Source organism: Pristiophorus japonicus, chromosome 3, assembly GCF_044704955.1.
Source record: "Pristiophorus japonicus isolate sPriJap1 chromosome 3, sPriJap1.hap1, whole genome shotgun sequence".
Lineage (NCBI taxonomy): Eukaryota > Metazoa > Chordata > Chondrichthyes > Pristiophoridae > Pristiophorus > Pristiophorus japonicus.
The window spans coordinates 153,178,287-153,196,965 of NC_091979.1; the positions used below are offsets into that span (position 1 = coordinate 153,178,287).

Genomic DNA, 18,679 nt, shown 5'->3' on the forward strand with positions numbered 1-18,679 from the left:
TTCTATGGGATACAACCCCGTGGGCTTCCAGATATTATTAGGGAGGAACACAACAGCCCTTCTCGGAATGTGGTAGAACATATCTTGAAAATTAGGTGAAGGGTGGAGACAAGTCACTCTTATAAGAAGGGAACACCTGGAAAAGGTCGCAGGAAAGCAGCAGGTCTACTGCAGTAACCAGGCCTAGGACCCAGTGGTCAATTAGACATGCAGACTAGAGGTTAATGTTTGAAACAAGCGAGGTTTATTCATCCACAACAATTGTATGTTTAAGTGCAGAGATGAACAAAACAGTAACAGGCATTACTTTCCAGCATTGAACAGCAATTTGCCATTCACTTTCAGAAAATGTACCACATTTACTAAGTGTAAGACTCCCTCCTTTTAATGACCAATGACCAAGAATTCAGTATTTATGGGTGGGTATTGGGGTGGCGCTGAGGAACAGGTATTCAGAACAGTGGAGATTGGCAGATTGGGATATGAGGCAGCCAACAAATAGAGGAGAATACTAGCTAGTGATTGTGGATGGGAAATGCTGTTGTGGGGGGGGTGGTGGCGGTTATTGCAAAAAGGGAAATTAAGCGGAGTAGGAGCAGCTTCTGAGGGAGAACTGCACAGAGTGTGGGGTTGTGGGGGCGGAGACATTGGCAGCAAGTGGGTGGCTTGGTGGTGGAGGGGGAATGAAGCCAGCAGTGAATGATTGACAATTTAAGCAAGTGGGTTGGAGGGGGGGATTTAGTGCAATCCTTGACTTACTGCTGATGGGGAGGGGTCCAGAATTCTTGCTCATGAATTGTGTGATTCCTGGTTCTACACTTGGAGGTGCAGGTATTGGGTAGGAGGGTTTTCTTTTCTTTTTGCTTTAATCCAATTCTGGCCATTCCACTGTTTCTTCAGGGTTTCAGCCTCCATTATCATTCTGTCTATTTGGATTTGTTGTCTTGCAATCATTAGCTACCATGGGTTGAGTGCCAGAAACTTGGCACAGTGGGGAAGGGGGAATTTTTCCTCCATCTGTGGCTGGCCATATTTTGTTGCTTTCTTTTCCAATAAAGATGGGCTTCTACTGACATTTTCTGTCCTGCCACTTTCACTGCTTGTTTTGATGATTCACTGAAGGCTCCATTTGTCATTTTACATGAGGTGGTACCCCAGTGTTTCCAAATTGACTCAATGTTTCATTGATGGCACCACCTACAGGTGCAGGACTGCTGGAATTTGAACCTACTCACTATTTTTAAATACATTATAGATGTTTGTTTTCAATCTAGTGTTACTTTGTGAAATAGGAGATGTAGGACAAAGCAGCCCGCTTGATTGGCACCCCATCCATCACCTTAAACGCTCACTCCCTCCACCACCGGCGTACCGTGGCTGCAGTGTGTACCATCTACAAGATGCACTGCAGCAACTCACCAAGGCTTCTTCGGCAGCATCTCCCAAACCCTCTACCACCTAGAAGGACAAGGGCTGTAGGCGCATGGGAGCACCACCACCTACAAATTCCCCTCCAAGTCACACACCATCTTGACTTGGAAATATATCGCCGTTCCTTCATCGTCACTGGGTCAAAATCTTGGAACTCCCTCCCTAACAGCAGTGTGGGAGTACTTTCACCGCACGGACTGCAGTGGTTCAAGAAGGCTTCCCACCACCTTTTCAAGGGCAGTTAAGCATGGGCAATAAATGCTGGCTTTGCCAGCGATGCCCACATCCTTGGAACGAATAAAAAAAAGTTGACTGCACTTTTTATATTATAGTTAGTGATAAAACAACCAGTAACGCCCCCACTCGAGGGGCCGTATGGCCTACTCCTGCTCCTATTTCTTATGTTCTTTCTTATGTTCAATTCTTGTATCCAAGTAATTTATACAAACTCAGAATTTTCCTGAGATTGTAGCTCTGCAGAATTAACATGGAGATGTCCTACTTTGTGTTATTGCCATTGGGAAGGTAGAGTTCACATGTGCTGATCAACTATTTTGAAGTATTAAAGAAAATGATGATCACAAGAAATAACAATCTACATCTAACATACTGTGCTATCCTGAAGTTAACTTCAATTTAACCTACCTCTACTGTTTCCAGATGTAGATCAAGGTTGGGTGTGGCAGGTCTCTGTAAGAATATCACTTGTTTTGTTGCTAAATTTCCTTCACTGTAAACATATATGTGATATTGGATGAATTACTGTAACAACAATTAATCTACCAATAGGCCTATTGGATTAAAAAATGTACATGTAAATATTTTGCTGTTTTGAGGGGAGGAAGCCCAAAGAGGTTAACTGATCAAGAACAAGGCAATTTGACCATACTGCATCAGACCAGGCCGCTGTGATGGATTGCATTCGTTGCGACAGGTATTTCCAGTTCAGTTTACCAAGGATTTGCTGACCACTGCTTTAGCAGAGACCTGGGAGGAGTTTGTAAAAAAAGTCATCCACCACCTCCTGATTTTTCAGAAATGCTGCTACCATGGTCAAGCACTTAGGGGTTGAAATTTGGTCCTGTCGCTTTTGAGGCGGTGACACTGGCTGAGTGCTCATTTTAACGTCAGGCAGTAGGTGCCGCCTCAATCTGCAAAATTCAGTTTTGCCCACCCAAAGAGAGCAGCCCTAAAAGTGGCATTGCACACTCATCCTCTGGCACCAGCGGAGCGGCATTTCAGGAAGCCTACCGAATTTCCCGACGGTCGGCTGCCGACATGCAAGTTAAAAAAAAAAATTAAAAAAAAGTTTCCGCCACTTTCCCTCACCCAGAGCCACACTACCCCACTGATCCCATTAATACCTAAATGCTAAAAAAAAACACTTACCTTGATTCCTAGACGCTACCGCCCCAAGATCCCCGATGACCCACCACCTTTCCCAGGCTGTACTGGCTCCTGCCGGTAAGGACACCATACTCACCTAATTTCGGAGTCATGGCAACAAGGGGGCTTTGCACGCTTGATGACGTCACCACGTGGGTGGTGCTCGATCGCGCAGCCAGAGATCTTGCCGCCGCCCAACTAAATTTCCAGTCAGTACAGGAACCTGGTCGCCGCCGACGGTAAGGACTTAGCCGCCCATTAGCTGCCCTGCTCCCGCGGCAACGGGTGGCATTAAAAAATGAATTTCGACCCGGTTATGTATATAACCCTTGGCAACCTGTATCACACCACCACCAGAGGGCCTACCTGTTGGAGTCCCAAGGGATCCCAGCATCCCTTTGGAGCACTGTATATAAGCAGGCCTCCCATGCTGTACCTGCAGTCTGGAGTCTAATTAAAGGAGCTACGGTCACACTTACTCATTGCATTTAGTACTCAGTTTCATCCTTTATTATGAGCATAATAGACCCATTAATACCCAAGGCCAATGATCCCCTTCCATGCTGAACCTTGGGTATCTCCTGTGAAATCCTCAGATCTATCCATGAAAATGTACATCCCAGAGTTTGATGGGTTTCAAACCAGCCCTCTGGTTGCACACATCTAGATAGTCTGAGAGCATTACTATTCTGAAATGTTATTTTAGCATAAGTTAATTCAGAGTACTGAAGTTAGAATGGGTCAAATAAGAACATAAGAAATAGGAACAAGAGTAGGCAATATGGCCCCTCGAGCCTTCTCTGCCATTCAATAAGATCATGGCTGATCATTCACCTCAGTACCTCTTTCCTGCTTTCTCTCCCTACCCCTTGATCCCTTTAGCCATCAGGGCCATATCTAACTCCCTCCTGAGTACATCGAACGAACTGGTATCAACAACTCTCTGCAGTAGAGAATTCCAGGGGCCAACTAACTGAAGGATCCCCGGCTGTGGCCTCCTGCCGTTATTTTTTCTGCCCAACAGCCGGCCAGCCTGTTAATTTGTCCGGCTGCCGGGTGGAAAATAGAAGAAATAAATTATAATGAGGTCCTGCTATTAAATAAACTTTCTCTTGGAAAGGCGTAGGTTAATCAAGGAGAGCCAGCATGGATTTGTTAAAGGTAAATCGTGTCTGACTAACTTGATTGAATTCTTTGATGAGATAAGAGAGAAGGTTGGTCAACATAGTGTAGTAGATGTTGTCTATATGGACTTTCAGTAGGCATTTGACACACAGGAGGCTTATTAAGAAGAAGGGAGCCAACGGACTTAAGGGATTAATGGTGAAATGGATACAAAACTATCTCAATGACAGGAAGCAAAGGGTGGTGGTGGATGGATGTTTTTTCCAGACTGGGAGGTGGTTTGCAGTGGTGTTTCCCAAGGGTCAGTTTTGGGTTCATTACTCTTTACAGTTTTTATTAACGACCTAATCTCGGGTGCACAGAGCAGCATTATAAAATTTGCAGTTGATACAAAACTTGGCAAAGTAGTGTAGATCATGATGAGGATAGTTATAGGCTTCAGGATCAGATAGATGGTGAAATGGGAAGAAGCATGGTAGATGGAGCTCAATGAGAAGTAGTGTGAAGTGATGCACTTTTGGAGGACTAATATGGAAAGACGGTATACTATGAATGGCACAATCTTGAAAAGTGTAGATGAGCAGAGAGACCTTGGTGTCCACATGCACAAATCCTTAAAAGGTGGCAGGGTAAGTTGATAAGGTGGTTTAAAAAAAGCATACGGGTTACTTGGGTTTATAAATAAAGGCAAAGAGATCATGCTAGAACTTTATAAATCGCTAGTTAGGCCTCAGCTGGAGTATTGTGGACAATTCTGGGCACCACACTTCAGGAAAGATGTGAAGACCTTAGAAAGGGTACAGAAGAGGTTTACTGGGGATGAGGGGCTTCAATTATGAGGAGGTTGGAACAGTTAGGACTGTTCTCCTTAGGTTAAGATGTGACCTAATAGAAATTTTCAAGATGATGATCGGGTTTGAGAGTGTAAATGGGGGGGGGGGGGGCAGTGTTCTCTCTGGCGAGAGGGTCAATAACTAAAGGCTATAGATTTAAAATAATTGGAAAAAGATCTAGCGGGGAGGTGAGATGAGGAGAAATCTTTTTGCTCAGAGAGTTGTCAGGATCTGGAACACTCACGTGAAACGATGGTGGAAGCTGATTCCATAAGTAATTTTAAAAGGGAGTTGGACAGATACTTTAGGATGAGGAACTTATATGGACAAAAAGCGGACATGTGGGACTAAGCATGACTGCTCTTTCTAAGAGCCAGCACAAGCACACTAGGCCAAATAGCCTCCTTCTGTGCTGTAAGTTTCTATGATTCTATAAATTCGGCAGGACCTCCATGTCCCTGGCTTTGCTGGGTTTCCCCCACCCTACCGCACTCCTTCCCTGTAAATATTGGGGTCCGTATCTCTGAATCTTGAAGCGACAAATTAGAGATTCAATGGTAGGAACTATGGGACACAAAATCAAGAAGACAGCCTCCTTGATGATTTTCGTGACCCATGCATGTGATGAGATAGGATATCATTTATTTCAAAACTACCAGATGCATTCACTTCACTGAAATTTCGAAGTCACTGATAAAGTAGTGACTAGATGGTGGAGGAGGAATCTGGGGAAGATGAGCTCTTTCTGGCCTTCTGATCTATTTTGTTTTTGGAATGAAAACTATTATTGTCTAAGAGCAGCCTATTTGTTGCCTAACCCCTTTACTTGGGGACAGGACAGATATGCAATGAAAAATATAGTGTCCCAGATTCTTGTGGGCTGGTACAGAGGTGGGCAACATACCTCTAACCTGGAAGGATTTGAAGCTGTCACTGGGTGTTTAAAGTGGAAAAGTTAACGATATTGGCATACTTTACCTTAATGAGCATAAACATTTTCAAAAAGAATTGTAAAAAATACTTCTACAAGGCATTAAAACAATTGTCTATGAACCTATATTTTTTACCTGTCATGACGAATGATAGGTGTGGCTAGCACACAAGTAACCAGCCATCCAAACTCTGCCAGTGTATGCAGCAAAGGACCATAATCAGTCTTCACTTCACAACCCTATAAGAACAAATAAAGCTGTGACTAACAATCAATTATCAAAATAATTCAAAGATAAGTTGAAAAAAACATAGATTTATAGAATCACAGCATAGAAGGTGGCCAATTGGCTCATCGTGCCTGTGTCGGATCTTTGAAAGAGCTATCTATTAATTCCACTCCCTTGCTCTTTCCCATAGCTCTGCAATGTTTTCCTTTTCAAGGATATATCCAATTCCCTTCTGCAAGTTACTATTGAATCTTCTCCCATCACCCTTTCAGATCATGACAATTTACTGCATTAAAAAAAATTCTTCTCACCTCCTCTCTGGTTCTTTTGTCAAGTATCTTAAATCTGTGTCCTCTGGTTCCTCCAGTGAAAACAGTTTCTCTTTACTTACTCTATCAAAACCCTTTATCATTTTAAACACCATAAAGTCATTAAATTTCCTTCCTGACCAATTTGATGTAAAGGAAGAATTACTCTTGAAGGTGTTATGTAGGTACACAGGGCAGCCAAGTTGCACATAGTAAGGTCCCACAAAGAGCAATAAGATGAATGACCAGTTTTTTTCAGTCTGAAATTTATTTGATGGTGTTAATTGAAGGATAAATGATGGCAAAGACACCAGGAGAACTTCCCTGCTCCGCCCTGAATAGTGCCACAGGATCTTCTACATCCACCTAAACAGACAGATGGAGTCTCAGTTTTATGTCTCATCCACAAGACCAGGGGAGGGGTGGGGGGGGTGAAATAGGACATGGGCAGTAACGTGAAACAGGTGGAATTGCAACAGCCGACCATTACACCACACACCCGATATTCAGTTCTGTTGTAGTCAGGGTGGGCGTGTAACAGATGACTGATGCCGTACCACCTTGTTTTGTATCACCTCCAATACCTTTGACAATGCAGCATCCCTTCAGTACTGCACTAAAGTGTCAGCCTAGATTATGTGCTTTAGGCCTGCAACGGGACTCGAATCCATGACCTACTGATGCAGGGGCAAGAATTCCATCACTGGGCCAAGCTGACATTTGCTGCTTTATCCCTGCAGGCTGCCAATAGCTTCAACTCCGTGACTCAGGGAAGTCCTGCTACAACTGTACAGGGCGTTGGTGAGACCGCACCTGGAGTACTGCGTACAGTTTTGGTCTCCTTATTTAAGGAAGGATATACTTGCATTGGAGGCAGTTCAGAGAAGATTCACGAAGTTGATTCCTGAGATGAGGGGGTTGTCATATGAAGAAAGGTTGAGCAGGTTGGGCCTATACTCATTGGAGTTTAGAAGAATGAGAGGTGATCTTATTGAAACATATAAAATTCTGAGGGGCTTGACAATGTAGATGCAGAGAGGATGTTTCCTCTTGTGGGGAATCTAGAACTTGGGGGCATAGTTTCAGAATAAGGGGTTGTCCATTTAAAACAAAAATGAGGAGGTATTTCTTCTCTCAGAGGGTCGTGAATCTTTGGAATTCTCTACCTCGGAGCTGTGGAGGCTGGGTCATTGAATATATTTAAGGTGGCGATAGATAGATCTTTGAATGACAAGCAAGTCAAGGGTTATGGGGAGTGGCCTGGGAAGTGGAGTTGAGGTCAGGATCAGATCAGCCATGATCTCATTGAATGGCGGAGCAGGCTCAAGGGGCCAAATGGGCTACTCCTGCTCGTATTTCTTATGTTCTTATGACAGTGTACATAAGAAAATCAGATCTAAAGGACTAAAAGAGAAAAGCTGGGGAGGGTTTAAACTAAGTTGGCAGGGGAATGGGCTTCAGGATGTAGCATTAGAAAGGAGAAACAAAGGGCATAAAGGATTGGGAAAGACGGATCGCACTAAAGCAAGAAATAGTAAGGTATTAGGTGGGGTCAGACTAAGAGAGAATACAGAATGGTCTAAGATAGGTTTACAATGTACGTATATGAACACATTCAGCATAATAAACAAAGTTGGTGAGCTGCAGGTGCAAATAGTCACATGGGAATATGATGTTGTAGCAATAATGGGAGACCTGGCTCAAAAAGGGCAGGATTGGGTATTAAATATTCGTGGATATAGCGTGGGAGACCTGGCTCAAAAAAGGGCAGGATTGGGTATTAAATATTCGTGGATATAGCGTGTTCAGGAAAGATAAGGAAGAAAAGATAGGAGGTGGTGTGGCAGTATTGGTCAGAGAAGAATGTTACAGTGCTGGAGAGAGAGGATGTCCTGGAGGGGTCAAGGACAGAATCTATTTGGTTAAAGTTAAGAAATAATAGAGGTGGCATCACACTACTAGGTGTGTTCTATAGGCCACCAACAAGTGGGAAAAATATGGAGGAGCAAATTTTCAGAGAAATTACCGAAGAGATGCAAGAACTATAGAGTCGTGATAATGGGGAACTTCAACTATCCTAATATAGACTGGGATAATAATAGTGTAAAGGACAGAGAGGAGGAAGAAATTCTGAAGTGTGTTCAGGAGAACTTTCTTGATTAGCATATATCCAGCCCAATGAGAGAGGAGGCATTGCTGGATCTGGTTCTAGGGAATGAGGTAGGTGAAGTGGAGCAAGTGTCAGTAGGTGAACATTTAGGAAACAGTGATCATAGTATCATATGGTTTAGATTAGCTTTGGAAAAGGACAGGAAGCAATCTCGATTAAAAATATTTAATTGGAGGATGGTAAATTTCAGTGGGATGAGAATGGATCTGGTCCAGGTAAATTAGAATCATAGATTGGCAGGCAAAACTGCAGTGGAACAATGGGCTTAAGAAAAGCCAGCACGGATTTGTTAAAGGCAAATAGTGTTCAGCCAACTTGATTGAGTTTTCTGATGAGGTAACAGAGAGGGTTGATGAGGGCAAAGCGGTTGATGTGGTGTGCATGGATTTCCAAAAGGCATTCGACGAAGTGCCACATAATAGGCTTGCCAGCAAAGTTGAAGCCCATTGAATAAAAGGGACAGTGGCAGCATGGATACGAAATTGGCTAAGTGACAGGAAACAGAGTAATGGTGAATGGTTGTTTTTCGGACTGGAGGAAGGTATACAGTGGTGTTCCCCAGAGGACAGTACTAGGACCATTGCTTTTCTTGATATATATTAATGAATTGGATGTGGGTATATAGGGCACAATTTCAAAATTTGCAGATGACACAAAACTTGGAAGTATAGTGAACAGTGAGGAGGATATTGATAGAATTCAAGAGGACATGGACAGGCTGGTGGAATGGGCAGACATGTGGAAGATGAAATTTAACACAGAAAAATGTGAAGTGATACATTTTGGTAGAAAGAGTGAGGAGAGGAAATATAAACTAAAGAGTACATCCTAAAGGAGGTGCATGAACAGAGAGACCTAGGGATATATGTGCACTAATCGTTGAAGGTGGCAGGACAGGTTGAGAAAGCAGTTAAAAAAGCTTATGGGATCCTGGGCTTCATGAATAGAGGCAGAGAGTATAAAAGCATAAAATTATGATGAACCTGCATAAAACACTGGTTAGGCCTCAACTGGAGTAGTGTGTCAAATTCTGGACACTGCACTTTGGATGTAAAGGCCTTAGAGAGGGTGCAGAAAAGTTTTATGAGAATGCTTCGAGGGATGAAGGACTTCAGTTACGTGGATAGACTGGAGAAGCAGGGGTTGTTCTCCTTCGAGCAGAGACGATTGAGAGGAGATTGGATAGTGGTGTTCAAAATCATGAGGGGTCTGGAGAGAGAAATTGTTCCCATTGGCAGAAGGGTCGAGAAACAGAGGACACAGATTTAAGGTGATTGGCAAAAGAACCAAAGGCGACATAAGAAAACACTTTTTTACACAGCGACTGGTTAGGACCTGGAATGCACTGCCTGAAAGGGTGGTGGATACAGACTCAATCATTGCTTTCAAAAGGGAGTAGGACTAGTACCTGCAAGAAAAACATTTGTAGGGCTACAGGGAAAGGGCGGGGGAGTGAGACTAGCTGAGGTGCTCTTGCAGAGAGCTGGCGCTGGCACAATGGGCTGAATGGCCTTCTTCCGTGCTGTAACCATTCTATGATTAGTAAGCACAGACTGTGCTGGCATAAAACGGTACTAAAATATTGCACAATAAGGCAAAGTCCTTTAAAACCCAGAACAGAATGTTCGGCCCAACTCTCGGTTCCCGAGGAGGAAGCCAAAAAGGGGGAGTGGTAATTTGTTGCTGTGAGTGAATCTGTTGGTGGTTATTAAGTCATTTCTACCTTTACCATGGTGACATATTTGCTGACACATCATCCCTGTACAGGCAGTCTTTTAAATGGTACATTTGCATTGAGAAATTTCAGTTAAAAAAGTCAGGTATTGATTAGGTTGGTCAGCGATCCAATTCTGGGATATCTGGAGCCAGCAAGCAGTGTTGCGAACAGGCGTTAAGGTTACAATGAAAATACTTTTAAGTTCCTTGAACAGGTGATGGCTGCATTCTTTAGAAGTTTCAGGTATAAAGTCTTTTTGAGCCTGTTACTTAATATGCTGTCACAATGCTCTTCCAAACATACAAAACTATACTTGTTCTTCACAGAGTAGCCCAATCTCGGGCTATCAATAATGATGCCTTCCTTGTAGAGTTCATCTGCAGGATGGTGGATTCTAGGGACCTGGCCTCAGTACGTGCTACAGAGTGAAGTTGAAAATGAACACTGAATCATTGTATCTGCAGCAATTCCAGCCTCAATAGCACAGTGGTTGAATATAAAACCAGGAGGAGATGTGGATTTGCCCTTAGATACATGGGGACTGAACTTGGTGGAAGCCAAGGCCCGCCCAAACAACAGCTGATGGCTGGCAAGAGATCAGGCGGTACTTTGCCAGCAAGATCCCTCTAAAAGAGATGGCAGTACCGCCCGGTGGCCAAATAACGGTGTATGCCGTCAATCTGGGCGGCAGCTCTCAGCCCCGGCGGCAAATGCGTTCCTCGCCAAAGTGCCGCCGAGGATTGAGTCGGGCTCAGGGAGGGGGAAATGCTGAAAAATAAAAATATTCATTATAAAAAAAAACCACCACAACACCTTCAGGGGACCTCATACAGGTAGATTGCTGAAAATATTTTTCAAAAATTATCACTAACCTTTTTATTGCAGATCTTCTTACTTACTGTTGGGGTTAGAACTGCCTCCACACAGCGGTCCTGCCCCCTGCTGCCGCCGACTCCCACCTGCACCAATACGCCAGCTTGGCGGGCAGGAGGTCACTTACGCGACTTGGCCGCCAGAGCCTGTCAGCGGGCAGTTCCCGGCGGTACTCCCCTCCCGCCGATGCAGGCCTGGAGGAATCTGTCACCGAGGGGACAGCGGTGGAAAAACTCGGCGGAAGCCGGCGGTAAGGCCACAAATTTCTGCCCCCTTGTGTATGGGTACAGAAGGCATGAAGTTCCTGCTGAAGATCCAATTTGCCTCTCTTGACAGTGCAGAACTGTTGTCTCAGAAGCAAAGAAAATCTAACAGAGAGGAACAGACTGAGGAGTTTATCAATAAATACTTGTCCTCAAAATAAAACTGCTAGATATTGTCCATGGAAAGGGATCTTGTTGTAGTGTTACAAATGGGACAATGGTCACAATGTTCTTCATGAGGCTTGGGTAGGGAGGCTGTTATTTCTGATCTTATTGCACCAAAGATATGGTTTTCACGTTCCCAATAATGGGCATTCCCAGATGAAAATCCAAGATATTCCACTTTATGAAAAGCTAACCTCTTCTAAACCCATTGTTCTTATGTGGACCAAAACTTGCCAAGAAAGTAAGGAATGTGAAAAAGATCCATAAAGTCTGGTCCTTTCTATTGCGTCATGGAATGTACCATATCTATTTAATCGTTTTGAGAAAAGGTTTTCCAAAATTAATTCCCAACACGTCCCACCTACGCCGCCCCCCCCCCCCCCCCCAGTTAAATCAAGCTCTTTATAGGTGTCCGCATGCCCTCCAGTTCGATTCTCAATGTGCAAGCTAAATAAAATATTTGCATCAAATCACCATATTCTTTCAACATTTTAAAACCTGAATCATGTCTCTTCTGAATCATCTTTTCTCCAATAAAAACAGTTCTGTGAGTTTCAGCTTAAAGCACTCGTTCCAGGAATCATTCTTGTTGCTCTTTGGTGCGCCTTGACCAAGGCACTGACATTTTTTTAAGGTAGGGTGCTCAAATTTGCCCAGCAAAGATCTCTAAAAGTTTAGAATAATGTGTTACGACTTACAGTCTACAAACCATTTCTTTCAATAATTGATTGCCAGATGTTATGCATGAATCACCCAAGTTTATTTTCCCGCCCTTAGTTTTAATGTGTGGTATGGTAGTGCAGACATGATCTGTAAATCACCGCATGATGAACTATGGGTAGATATCACTGTCCTGCCACATTATGACACAACAGGCCAACACACTAGTGTTCTGATTCCACCAAGTCGCAGTCCATTTTGTTTTTACTAGTGTAACTAGATAACATAAGAACATAAGAATTAGGAGCAGGAGTAGGCCATTTGACCCCTCGAGCCTGCTACACCATTCATGGCTGATCTACCTCAACTCCACTTTCCTGCACTGTCCCCATATCCCTCGAGTCCCTTAATATTCAAAAATCTATCCATCTCTGACTTGAATATACTCAAAGACTGAGCCTCCACAGCCCTCTGGTATAGAGAATTCCAAAGATGCACCACCCTCTGAATGAAGAAGTTTCTCCTCATCTCAGTCCTAAATGGTCAACCCCTTATTCTGAGACTCCCCAGCCAGAGGAAACATCCTCCCTGCATCGACATTGTCTAGCCCTGTAAGAATTTTGTATGTTTCAATGAGATCACCTCTTATTCTTCTAAACTCTAGAGAATATAGGCCTAGTCTGTTCAATCTCATCTCATAGGACAAACCCCCATCCCAGGAATCAGTCTAGTGAACCTTCATTGCACTCCCTTTATGGCAAGTATATTCTTCCGTAGGCAAGGAGAAAATGATAGCTTTCTACTTCCCATAGTTTATGTGGTCTCATTGCAGCACCTTAATGAGAATACTTTTCTGTTGAAAGAATTAAGAGTGTTCCTGCAAGATGTAGTAAAGGAGAGTCATGTGGTTTCTGGTCCAAAAAAAAGTTATCCTCTGATTTCCTCAGCTGCATGGAGAGTCTTGACCATAGTGTGTACAATACATATTAATTAGAATAACAACCATACCAAACAATGAATAATCTACTATTTTCTGTTCAATGTGTGTGTTTTCATGTGTGCACCAAGTGTTCATAGAGGTAAATACAGAGATCATAAATGGGTAGAATTCTCACTTTAGTTAACAGACAATTCGGATATGTAAGGAATAATACTGCTGTATATTTAGAAAGCAACCAAATCAGTTGCACTTCTAAAAGAAAATCAACAAGGAAATGTCCAAAATATTAATTTCTACATCCTAAATATTTTGGAAACATATTTGATAGAAATGTTAAACTCTGAACAAAATAGGAGATCACTTTACCTCAATGACTGTCCATTGTTCAACAACTATTGCATCATTTGGTATCTTGCTTGACTTAACTGTCTCCAAATGACATTCTTCATAAATAAACATTCCGTCCACAGACTTGGATAAATAGTCTCCTAAAATTGAAAATGAATGTATAAAGCAATATTGATTAAAAAGAATTGGGACGATTTTGTGGTCAGCAACGAACAAATGATGCCAGCCATTTATTGCACTTCCTATGGGATTTTGCACTGGAACTTACTGTGATTAGAAACCCATTTTGGTGCAGCACCCTCTACAGGGGATCTGGGACTGGTGAGAACAGGGCAGGCATCTGTGTCTGTTCTTACTGAGTCGTGAAGTCTGAACCAGGAAGTATCAGTTACAATATTTAATTTAATGTCAAATCATGTACAGAAAGCAAAATAAAGAGAAGGAAGGAAAGATGGGATTAAGAGAGATAAGGGACAGAGAAAACATTAAAAAAAAATGATTTACATTTTTTTTTAAACTCTCCAACAATTATTAAAAGATGAAGGAATGAGACTCCACACTTGTAAATGTTAATTTTCAGTACCGGAGAGGCTGTGTGGCAATAATTAAGATTTATCATGCCCTTAAATATTTATGTACACAGGAATGGACAAGCCCTAATGTTTCTGGCAAGTTTAGTGGATATATATCAGGTAAGTACATCAAACTCACACCGTTGCAAGTGTTTTGATGCTGAATCTCTTGGTGAGATACTGTACAGCAAAGTTTTATGGAGGAGCAAGGCAACTCGATTTATACTTTTACCTGCGCATGTACGGTCGCTGGAAGTTGTTGTCCAATTTACACTTTAATAATGGTGAGCACTGATAGTCTCACCGTTATTTCTCCCGCAAAATCTGGGCCAATGAATTCGTAATTTTTCCTTCAACTTCCTAAAGTCCATTTTAATTGTTTTTGAAACTATTTTGTCCCCCCTCCCCCATCAATGCCATCTTTCATCATGGACCAAATTCCCTAACGTTGATGCAATATACGTGTTAACAGAAAAACAACAAATGGTTGCTGTGGGACAAAATGAATGGCCGCACATTTTGTTAACCTTAGTGACATACTCCACCACCGTGAATTTGCATACCTAGTGGCTGAGCTGAGAAATAGAAGTGAGTGTTTCAAGAGCATGGAAAATAGCACAAAATCAAAAATCTACTGAACCACACATTTTCTGCTTTGTGGATAAATGTTGTCATGATAATGCTAAGCAGATTTTGTAACATAAGATGTGATTTCCATAACTCACTTCCTTGCACATAAAAAATAGTTATGCATAAATGGGATTCCTAAAATCAATTTTATGTGCCCTCCAAAATTGCGAGTATAGTGCACAAAGATTGTCAACTGTACCAAAATATTACGCAAGGCTTACAGGAATAGGGCATTACTGTGCACTCCTATTTTTGCTCTTGCCGTCTGAAGGTAAATATATATGCTTCATTGCCTACTGATTCTTAACTATTTTGCAGTCACCTTTAGGTTTTTACATGCAAATTACCACAAGTTATCAAGATCAATTCTAAAACACGCCCATGTTGAATAATCCTAATATTTCAGTAATTGTTCCTGCAGAAATGTTATTAAAGAGAGATCTTTCATATGTTCACGGTGATCTTCATGTTTCTAGTTATTGGCTGTGAGATACCATCTTTGGTCTTCGTAACTAATACTGCTTATTAACTAATATATGTATTTCAACATCCCAGAATAGATTTATTATCCCATGGCCTTATCCTCCAGTACTACTTAGAAAGATACATCACTGTATTTCTTACCCATTATTTTAGGTTTCTGAGCTCCTGACAATTTCCAAAACTTATATGCAGATTCACTTTGTATTATTGAGAGATGTTGCCCTTTACATTCCAGTTATTAAAATGAGTAAGATATAGAGAAAGTTAACACAGGTGGTTAACTCAGACATAGAAACATAGAAAATAGGTGCAGGAGCAGGCCATTCAGCCCTTCTAGCCTGCACCGCCATTCAATGAGTTCATGGCTGAACATGAAACTTCAGTACCCCCTTCCTGCTTTCACGCCATACCCCTTGATCCCCCGAGTGGTAAGGACTTCATCTAACTCCCTTTTGAATATATTTAGTGAATTGGCCTCAACTACTTTCTGTGGTAGAGAATTCCACAGGTTCACCACTCTCTGGGTGAAGAAGTTCCTCCTCATCTCGGTCCTAAATGGCTTACCCCTTATCCTTAGACTGTGACCCCTGGTTCTGGACTTCCCCAACATTGGGCACATTCTTCCTGCATCCAACCTGTCCAAACCCGTCAGAATTTTAAACGTTTCTATGAGGTCCCCTCTCACTCTTCTGAACTCCAGTGAATACAAGCCCAGTTGATCCAGTCTTTCTTGATAGGTCAGTCCCACCATCCCGGGAATCAGTCTGGTGAATCTTCGCTGCACTCCCTCAATAGCAAGAATGTCCTTCCTCAAGTTAGGAGACCAAAACTGTACACAATACTCCAGGTGTGGCCTCACCAAGGCCCTGTACAACTGTAGCAACACCTCCCTGCCCCTGTACTCAAATCCCCTCGCTATGAAGGCCAACATGCCATTTGCTTTCTTAACCGCCTGCTGTACCTGCATGCCAACCTTCAATGACTGATGTACCATGACACCCAGGTCTCGTTGCACCTTCCCTTTTCCTAATCTGTCACGATTCAGATAATAGTCTGTCTCTCTGTTTTTACCACCAAAGTGGATAACCTCACATTTATCCACATTATACTTCATCTGCCACGCATTTGCTCACTCACCTAACCTATCCAAGTCACTCTGCAACCTCATAGCATCCTCCTCGCAGCTCACACTGCCACCCAAATTTAGTGTCATCCGCAAATTTGGAGATACTACATTTAATCCCCTCGTCTAAATCATTAATGTACAATGTAAACAGCTGGGGCCCCAGCACAGAACCTTGCGGTACCCCACTAGTCACTGCCTGCCATTCTGAAAAGTACCCATTTACTCCTACTCTTTGCTTCCTGTCTGACAACCAGTTCTCAATCCACGTCAGCACACTACCCCCAATCCCATGTGCTTTAACTTTGCACATTAATCTCCTGTGTGGGACCTTGTCGAAAGCCTTCTGAAAGTCCAAATATACCACATCTACTGGTTCTCCTTTGTCCACTTTACTGGAAACATCCTCAAAAAATTCTAGAAGATTTGTCAAGCATGATCTCCCTTTCACAAATCCATGCTGACTTGGACCTATCATGTCACCATTTTCCAAATGCGCTGCTATGACATCGTTAATAATTGATTCCATCATTTTACCCACTACTGAGGTCAGGCTGACCGGTCTATAATTCCCTGCTTTCTCTCTCCCTCCTTTTTTTAAAAAGTGGGGTTACATTGGCTACCCTCCACTCCATAGGAACTGATCCAGAGTCAATGGAATGTTGGAAAATGACTGTCAATGCATCCACTATTTCCAAGGCCACCTCCTTAAGTACTCTGGGATGCAGTCCATCAGGCCCTGGGGATTTATCGGCCTTCAATCCCATCAATTTCCCCAACATAATTTCCCGACTAATAAAGATTTCCCTCAGTTCCTCCTCCTTACTAGACCCTCTGACCCCTTTTATATCCGGAAGGTTGTTTGTGTCCTCCTTAGTGAATACTGAACCAAAGTACTTGTTCAATTGGTCTGCCATTTCTTTGTTCCCCGTTATGACTTCCCCTGATTCTGACTGCAGGGGACCTACGTTTGTCTTTACTAACCTTTTTCTCTTTACATACCTATCGAAACTTTTGCAATCCACCTTAATGTTCCCTGCAAGCTTCTTCTCGTACACCATTTTCCCTGCCCTAATCAAACCCTTTGTCCTCCTCTGCTGAGTTCTAAATTTCTCCCAGTCCCCAGGTTCGCTGCTATTTCTGGCCAATTTGTATGCCACTTCCTTGGCTTTAATACTATCCCTGATTTCCCTAGATAGCCACGGTTGAGCCACCTTCCCTTTTTTATTTTTACGCCAGACAGGAATGTACAATTGTTGTAATTCATCCATGCGGTCTCTAAATGTCTGCCATTGCCCATCCACAGTCAACCCCTTCAGTATCATTCGCCAATCTATCTTAGCCAATTCACGCCTCATACCTTCAAAGTTACCCTTCTTTAAGTTCTGGACCATGGTCTCTGAATTAACTGTTTCATTCTCCATCCTAATGCAGAATTCCACCATATTATGGTCACTCTTCCCCAAGGGGCCTCGCACAATGAGATTGCTAATTAATCCTCTCTCATTACACAACACCCAGTCTAAGATGGCCTCCCCCCTAGTTGGTTCCTCGACATATTGGTCTAGAAAACCATCCCTTATGCACTCCAGGAAATCCTCCTCCACCATATTGCTTCCAGTTTGGCTAGCCCAATCTATGTGCATATTAAAGTCACCCATTATAACTGCTGCACCTTTATTGCATGCACTCCTAATTTCCTGTTTGATGCCCTCCCCAACATCACTACTACTGTTTGGAGGTCTGTACACAACTCCCACTAACGTTTTTTGCCCTTTAGTGTTCTGCAGCTCTACCCATATAGATTCCACATCATCCAAGCTAATGTCTTTCCTAACTATTGCATTAATCTCCTCTTTAACCAGCAATGCTACCCCACCTCCATTTCCTTTTATTCTATCCTTCCTGAATGTTGAATACCCCTGGATGTTGAGTTCCCAGCCCTGATCATCCTGGAGCCACGTCTCCGTAATCCCAATCACATCATATTTGTTAACATCGATTTGCACAGTTAATTCATCCACCTTATTGCGGATACTCCTTGCATTAAGACACAAAGCCTTCAGGCTTGCTTTTTTAACATCCTTTGTCCTTTTAGAATTTTGCTGTACAGTGGCCCTTTTTGTTCTTTGCCATGGGTTTCTCTGCCCTCCACTTTTCCTCATCTCCTTTCTGTCTTTTGCTTTTGCCTCATTTTTGTCTCCCTCTGTCTCCCTGCATAGGTTCCCATCCCCCTGCCATATTAGTTTAACTCCTCCCCAACAGCACGAGCAAACACTCCCCCTAGGACATTGGTTCTGGTCCTGCCCAGGTGCAGACCGTCCGGTTTGTATTGGTCCCACTTCCCCCAGAACCGGTTCCAATGCCCCAGGAATTTGAATCCCTTCCTGCTGCACCACTGCTCAAGCCACGTATTCATCTGCACTATCCTGCGATTCCTACTCTGACTAGCACGTGGCACTGGTAGCAATCCCGAACTTTAAACAAAATGA

The 18,679-nt window shown here is 42.9% G+C and overlaps 1 protein-coding gene across 8 annotated transcripts in view; it reads right to left on the reverse strand.

The window, feature by feature from the left end:
• rftn2 (raftlin family member 2) overlaps nt 1-18,679 on the reverse strand; it is a 452,549-nt gene that overhangs the window by 15,666 nt on the left and 418,204 nt on the right. For 7 of the 8 annotated variants that reach the window (XM_070875925.1, XM_070875924.1, XM_070875926.1 and 4 more), the window contains 3 exons: nt 13,398-13,519; nt 5,843-5,946; nt 2,077-2,161 (listed from right to left, as the gene is read on the reverse strand). In XM_070875925.1, coding sequence (XP_070732026.1) covers nt 2,077-2,161; nt 5,843-5,946; nt 13,398-13,519 — 311 coding nt within the window. Of the gene's footprint in view, nt 1-2,076; nt 2,162-5,842; nt 5,947-6,073; nt 11,372-13,397; nt 13,520-18,679 lie in introns of those variants that run through there. The other variant, XM_070875931.1, reaches the window with a different exon arrangement.